We start from the raw sequence: 7,710 nt of genomic DNA, 5'->3' as shown, positions 1-7,710 counted from the left end.
ATTCAAGTATAAAATAAATGCCACAAATTAAACTTCAAAAATAACAATAGACTATAAACATATTTACTAACCTTCAGTCATAATGTTTATGTGTGCCTTACTTTCAGGCAACATTAATACATACTAATGTCATATTGTGAATACACAGCATTTTCATTCTAAAATAATAAAGGAACTATGTTATGTAAGATACTTCTTTTAATATTTACTTTTTCTAAAAATAAAAAACATAGAGGCAAAGGAGATATATATACATACACCATATATACATTATTGTTTACTCTATTCATTCAAATATTAACTTGGCATCATGTATCGCGATACTACTGCACAATAATTTTTACTGACAATAATATTTACACAAAGTTGCAATTAAAAAATAGGACAGTCATATTTTAATTTCCATGTATTGTCATAAACAATTGTTACAATTATTCGATATTCCAAATTTTTAGTTGCATAAAATAATTGTGCATGATAGATGAAAAATAAGGATTATTTAATTAAAGTGTAACAAAAATGATAGATTGCGGGAAGCCATAACCTGGGATATAGAGTGACATCACTATAAAACGATAAAACAATACAAAAATTTCACTATAACGTTTGTACTCTCATCATCGTTGGCTAATCACTAGATAATCACAAATTTTTAACGGGATACGCGTTATTTACCGTAAAATGCCGTAAAATTGTAATTTAATTCTAAGTCTGACGTTTCATAAATGTCCGGCTTGATTCGTATATATTCTTCGCAGTTTCATATTCCACACGTTCCTTCATTTAGCGTACTTTTCATTACTCCACTAGAGGGTGTTAGATTTATAATTACTTATTAAATTCTTAAAAAATCCTATCATGTGTTTTCATATTTGTTCTTGTTTGTTCATATTTTTAAATGTATTTATAGTATAACGTTTGTAATTATGCAATGCAATTACTATCTTTTCTAATTAAAATGTATATATTTTTAATACCCTCATTGAATGACATTGGTAACTTTATTATATTCTAAAGTTTACGAAATAGAGGCATTAAATATATATGTATATAATTTATTATTATTTCCGGTTTGATCTATTTTAGTAGCGATTGACATTGGATCTTTTCTTCTATACCAACTGCAGATACTGTGCTATACTGCAGAAACCATAGAATAAAACGGTCAGTAGAGTGAAACTATGAGTGAAACGACCCTGGCAATGAAGCACTTTCAATATGCTGTTAATTATAAGTTAGTCACCTTGATTTACGTACAAATTTTATATTTCAGAGATGAGGAAATTTTTTATATTTTTGCCGTATATTAGTAGAGTACAAGGTTTTATTAACGTTCGTTAATGATATCCAGTTAAATTTGCCTTGTATTGTATTTAGATCATATAAAAGTACAAAAGTTTTATTTTATATAATCGCAATGCTAAGTGCATTGTGCAACAGGAAATATCAATCACATTTATTTTTATGTAATTGATAGTAGATGCCAATCTCGCAAGTTCAGAACAACAAACGGTCAGTAGTTTTCAATAAAAATTAATACAATATATTTTATACCATCCATTATATTGGTCTCGTAAATCACCCACACGTGTTCATTTTGTATACATTCAGTACTGATTCTGTGGATTCCTATCACGTATCAAACTGCTTCTAACTGCTTTCAGGTGCATTGACCATCATGACTTCAATTATTGCACTAGCGCAGACAGCCGCCTACGTCATCAAGGTCGTTATTTAATCCAATCTACACACTTGAGTTCCACGTTGCAAGTTCGATATAACGCTTTTCCTCTAGCAGTCGTGTGTTGTTATTACATATTCAACTCTATGACGCATAGGTACATCTAATGTTAATAGCTTTCCAATTGCAATCGAGGTATGATGTCAGTAGATGTCGCGATTTATATTCTAATTTCCCTATAGGTATTATAGATTTGGCAAGCGTTACGTAACATCGTTCACAACCTAGGAAGTACACTCTAATTCTTGAAATGTTTGTGTATTGGTAAAAGAAATATTTAATCTTTAATAAAAAAAATACGAATTATACAAATCAGTCAAATTTCTGCTGATAACGCAAAGTATTTGCTGAATAAGTTTATATTTATGCCTTATCAGAACATAGATATCACCTTCTGGTTAAAAGTCGAATATCCCGTTGTAATTTAGACGTCTAAGTAAATTAATAAAAATATATCAGTGGAGTCTGATAATAATTTTACGTATTTCAATACAGAAATAGATGATAATATTTATAGAAAATTTTTAGAGGTCTTATTGTAATAATATTGCAGCAGCTTTTGCTTGACTCGTTATAAAGACATGAATCATCATTATCACTCGTACGTACTTTTTACTCTACTTTTTTCTTAATCTCTCCTTGTTCACTCAATCGAAAATAGAATGCATCATGTGTAACAAAGCTCTATTAAATGTTCAAACAAATATCATATTGTACGTTTCAGAAAAACACAGAGCAAATTTATTCGAATGTGTAACAATTTTTACAAAATACAGCCAATTACGGTATTACAATTTTAATTATCCCTATGCTATTGTTTACAGGCTGAGATTTAGCTAATGTGATTGATTCTCGTAACAAATACTTGCACGCGTTACGAGAACTATTCGACGTGGACAAGGGACACTTTTAGCATTAGTCTATTCTTTACAAGGTCCGCTACGTATGTACGTATTTTCAAGGTGTATAAATACACTTTACTTGAAGTTACTCCATTGAACTCTGGCGTTGTGTTCCGTAACATACTGGCTGTTCGCCAGGGTTACGCAAGTCGCGCCCCGTTGACCTTCTTCTTCATGAGAGAATGACCTTGTATCTCGTTCTTCTATCTTAGACAGCGCAAACTCGAAACCACCCCAAAGGCGATTACGGTACGACACGTGCATATACTGTATCGTTATTGTACTTACCACAATTTTCCATTTATGTTGGTAAATGGAAATATGAGAAATGTTAACAATAACGTTTATTATCGATGAGGATATAACGAACAGCTTACGTATGTATTTGCATTGCACGTGCAATCAATACCGAACAGAATACAGTGGTATTTCTGTAGATAACGATTGATTGGTATGTGCAGAATACTATATGTATAGTAACGTCTGCCTCAAATCGGATATGGTCATATTAAGTTGTAAATACCTCGGTCAAGTTTTTTATCCTTGACATAGTACTCCTTTCCTACTTTTTATGAAGACAATTTACCCTGATTATAGATATTGCACTTAATAACCCTTATCTTGTAACATACATAAATAAAGAATACTTGATTTGAAATCAACCGAGATTATTATTGGTAATATATTATAAAGATTATCGCTAAAAAATGATCACATTAGAACTACAGAGAAACACAGTTGTTGATTATTTCTATGAAATTGTACAATAATTGCAAATTGTACCCTATTGGTAAACGAAGCCCAACAAAGATGTATCTATAACGCGGGTATTTCAAATATGTACACGATTTTTCTACGATCATGCTTGCAAAGATTTGTTCAGTAATTTGTAAATGAAAGTTTTGTAAGGAAAAATGACTATAACTACAGTTTCTCAATTTAATGTTAGATTGCAATTATCTTTCAATTTATTTTTATAAAAATATGTTAATAATATTAATAATATTAACATAATTCACTTTTGTTACGTGTATTTAGTATTTGGCAGTTAGTTCCATTGATCAAACGCGGAAGTAATATTGACGTAATAAGAGAAATACAGTACATCTTTCATAGTTTCATAGAAATTCCCGCCAAGTTGTTTCATATTTTGAATACCTTGACACTAGCGACAATTTTCATAGGTTCTTTTACCGGAAACGCATCACAAACGCGGTTAAACGTCTAATTTTGAAAGGCGTGACCGTGAACGCATTTTATCACGTTGATACACGCGTGGCGACCGTGAAAAAGAGACAGGAAGGTACAGTGTCGCAAGACACTAAAGGAAGGTCACGAATTCGGGAACGGAGTACGCATTCGAAGTGCATGAAGTGTCAGGGTCCCAAGGTGCGGCCGTGCCAGAAGATTGAACCTGCGCAGAACATTGCACGTGACCTGCGCAGCTATTCTTAGCGGAGGTCCGTTCAACGAGAAGAACTCTACCTCGCTCACTCGTCGTCCGGCGCGCGTCCAAAACGTAGGAGTTGATTTCTCCTTTCTTTTGTTAATTCGTTTTTACACACCAGCAACCCAATACAATATGTCTGGTCTTGTGGATCCCGTGGCGTTCGCCAAGGATTTCATAGCCGGTGGTATGGCCGCCGCTATCTCAAAAACAGCGGTTGCCCCTATTGAACGTGTGAAGCTATTGCTGCAGGTACAGCACATCTCCAAGCAAATTGCTGAGGACAAGCGTTACAAGGGTGAGCATTTCAATAAAACAATTATATTTGTCTAATAATTTGCAGTAAAGTAGCGAAATCGGCAATTTTACAAAGTTAAAGCATGCAGAAAACGTGTATCACAAAGTACTGTGCACAGTAGTAGAAGAAAAATTTTCGAAACATGTGACAGTTTGAAGTGTTTCACTCATGTCGGCATCCTGAAACTACCAAGCGTTTCCGTTACGGTACTCCGCGACGGTTAGCATGGAGATTCCCGTTATGTAATGTCGTTTGGTCCTATTCGCTAGTAATACGTTAGTACTATCCAGCTCCAATTTTCTACTTTATGTAACAAAGATGAACTTTTAAGTCTTACATAACTTTTGCAATATCGATTGAATGGGAAGTCGTGGTTTTGTGACAAACGAGTGGGTCGATATTTGATAAGCCGACTCGTCTACCAGATGGCAGTGCATGGCTTTGCTCTTTACGCAGTACTCTGTGTGCCGATCGATGATTGTTCTGTCCAATATGGCTGCCTTTTGCAGTGCAAAGTAAAGACAAATGAGTTTCAGATTTTCAGCAATGAAGAAATGAAATAATGCTTACGAAAGCATGCAATTCGTTATACTACATGAAAAATTTAATATAATTATGAAAAATAATTGATGTTTCATTTACGACCTTACAGAAAACAATGTATTAAAATCCAAAAATTTGTGTGAAATTATATTGCTAGTGAATGGTCTTCGTTCGTAATTATTTCAAATTTAAGATTTGCAATAAACATTGAAAGAACAATGCGTTATTATAAACTTTCTTTTAGTAACGTAGCATCATTGACGTATATTAAATAGTTATATTTAAGTAATGTGACCATGACCTTGAAGATATTTCTTTGCTATACTAGTAAAAACGTACATTTTCGGATTTTTTCGTAACATTAACATATCTTCACTCTAGTAATGATACTTTTTAGATAAAAATGCAAAATATTGCAAGCAATCAAAATAGGAATCTATTAATGATTTGTTATATAACAATTTCATGAAATATATTGTTCCAAGAATTTTGAAATAGTCTGATCAGATATTTTCAGATGTAAAGATTCATATATTTAGAATGAAATGAAAAAGTGTCTTCTATTGTCACTTATTATTTATGAAAAATATATTTTGCTGTTAAAAATCAAATAAAACAGTAAATATGTTTTTATATTCTAGGCATGATTGATTGCTTTGTGCGCATTCCAAAGGAACAAGGCTTCTTGAGTTACTGGCGTGGTAACTTAGCTAATGTTATTAGATATTTCCCAACTCAAGCCTTGAACTTTGCGTTCAAGGACAAGTACAAACAAGTATTTCTTGGAGGTGTTGACAAAAACACACAGTTTATGCGTTATTTCCTTGGAAACTTGGCCTCTGGTGGTGCTGCTGGTGCTACATCTCTGTGCTTTGTCTACCCACTTGACTTTGCCAGAACCAGGTACCTGATATATCTCATTCCTTCTATCATTATGTTCAGTTATTAATTGAACCATTAAGAAAAATTTCTATAAAATAGTTACACTCAATTATTACTTATAGGTTGGCTGCTGATGTAGGCAAAGCTGGAGGTGAACGTGAATTCTCTGGTCTTGGAAACTGCTTATCCAAAATTTTCAAATCTGATGGTATTTCTGGTCTTTATCGTGGATTCGGTGTATCCGTCCAGGGTATCATCATCTATCGTGCTGCCTACTTCGGTTTCTACGACACCGCCCGTGGTATGCTGCCGGATCCCAAAAAGACACCATTCCTTGTTTCGTGGGGTATTGCTCAGGTAAGTAATTTCTACCGAATATTTGGCTATACAATTGTAATTCGTTTATTAACATTTTCTGTAATATTTTGTACAGGCTGTCACAACTGTCGCGGGTATTGTATCTTATCCATTTGACACAGTACGTAGGCGTATGATGATGCAGTCTGGTCGCGCCAAAACTGAAATTTTGTACAAAAGCACCATTCACTGCTGGGCCACTATTTATAAGACAGAAGGTACCAATGCTTTCTTCAAGGGAGCATTCTCCAACATTCTCCGTGGTACTGGTGGTGCGCTCGTGTTGGTACTTTATGATGAAATTAAGAATCTCCTTTAAGACATTATAACAAACTTCACCTCATTACCTTCACAACTACAATTGCAAGTACCATCTTTATTACCCTCACCATCCGACGTAACAGCAGTTATCAGATCGAGTAATTTCCAGACTGAAACAGTATACAGGCTGTCGAGAAATTTGAAAACAGTTTAGACTGGTCTTTTGGTAGCAACTTGTGAATTGCATGAAACTCGGCAGAATAAGTATCTTGACTGTAGAAGAGAATTCGCTTAATTTATTGCCGGATTCAGTATTTTCTTGCAGTGGATCACATGTGCTATTTTCATATTCCATTTTCATAAGGGAGAACAAAGAAAGATATACTTATATGTATCTGAGAAATTAAGAGTGTGGAATTAACAGCATGATGGATATATGAAATGTTTAATACATGTGACTATGTAGGCGATGGTCGAGACATAAAGTAGTCAAAATAATTATTTAAAAAAGAGAAAAATCATAAAAACAAGCGTATACAATTGAGCAAGAGAAGGGACGCGCGACGAAATATCATTACGGCGATGGCGGGGCGCGTAGACTTGGGCCGCCCCCCGCCCTAACTCTCGGCCCATTGTAGATAATTAATAAATGGTCATATTAACGATATCAGTGAAGTTCATCGAGTTTCAGTGAACAATAATTTAATTTCGCACTCAAAACAACTACGTGTAAGATAATGAGAAACGTTACTTGTGAGTGTATGCATCCAATGTGTTCATGTTAGGATGCGTGCACAAAAAAACGACAAAATCAATAAAAGCGATAATAAAACTTCTTATAGTATTCTTTCGTACCTCAAACCTACGTCGATTTTATTTTTATCTTAAGTTTGTTCTCTTTCATTATTTGATATTCATTCATCAATAAGAAAATACTATGTAAGATAAGGTAATTATCTGAATTATCTCGTATTCATTTATTAGGTAAATAAATAAATGATATATGTTCTTATATAGTAAAATTATATTTTTCTGAAGGAATAGTGACACTCAGTACATGTTACACATTTCGTATGTTTCATACGTTTCGTTATTACAAACACTCCAAATAAAAACTAAAACACTTACTTTTAACATTATTAATCTACTGATACAGTAAATTAATGATTTTAAATAAACATTCTTTTTGAAATTTTGATTTCCATCCTGTCTAAGGTAAACTTTTTGGAATGCTTTTAAAGACACACATACAATCCTGATAATAATACATCAATTTATA

The 7,710-nt window shown here is 33.4% G+C and overlaps 1 protein-coding gene across 1 annotated transcript; it reads left to right on the top strand.

The window, feature by feature from the left end:
* Positions 1-4,097: 4,097 nt before the first annotated feature.
* LOC108573678 (ADP,ATP carrier protein 2) lies at positions 4,098-7,263 on the top strand. The gene is made up of 4 exons (XM_017936152.1): positions 4,098-4,388; positions 5,573-5,834; positions 5,936-6,170; positions 6,247-7,263. Exons 1-4 carry the CDS (start codon positions 4,226-4,228, stop codon positions 6,487-6,489), a joined length of 903 nt encoding a protein of 300 aa, XP_017791641.1. The 5' UTR covers positions 4,098-4,225; the 3' UTR covers positions 6,490-7,263.
* The last annotated feature ends 447 nt before the right edge of the window (positions 7,264-7,710 follow it).

This window comes from Habropoda laboriosa, unplaced genomic scaffold (assembly GCF_001263275.1).
Source record: "Habropoda laboriosa isolate 0110345459 unplaced genomic scaffold, ASM126327v1 scaffold151, whole genome shotgun sequence".
In the NCBI taxonomy this organism is placed as follows: Eukaryota; Metazoa; Arthropoda; class Insecta; order Hymenoptera; family Apidae; genus Habropoda; species Habropoda laboriosa.
The sequence above is the reverse complement of the archived record's forward strand: the minus strand, read 5'-3'. Positions and strand labels throughout refer to the sequence as shown.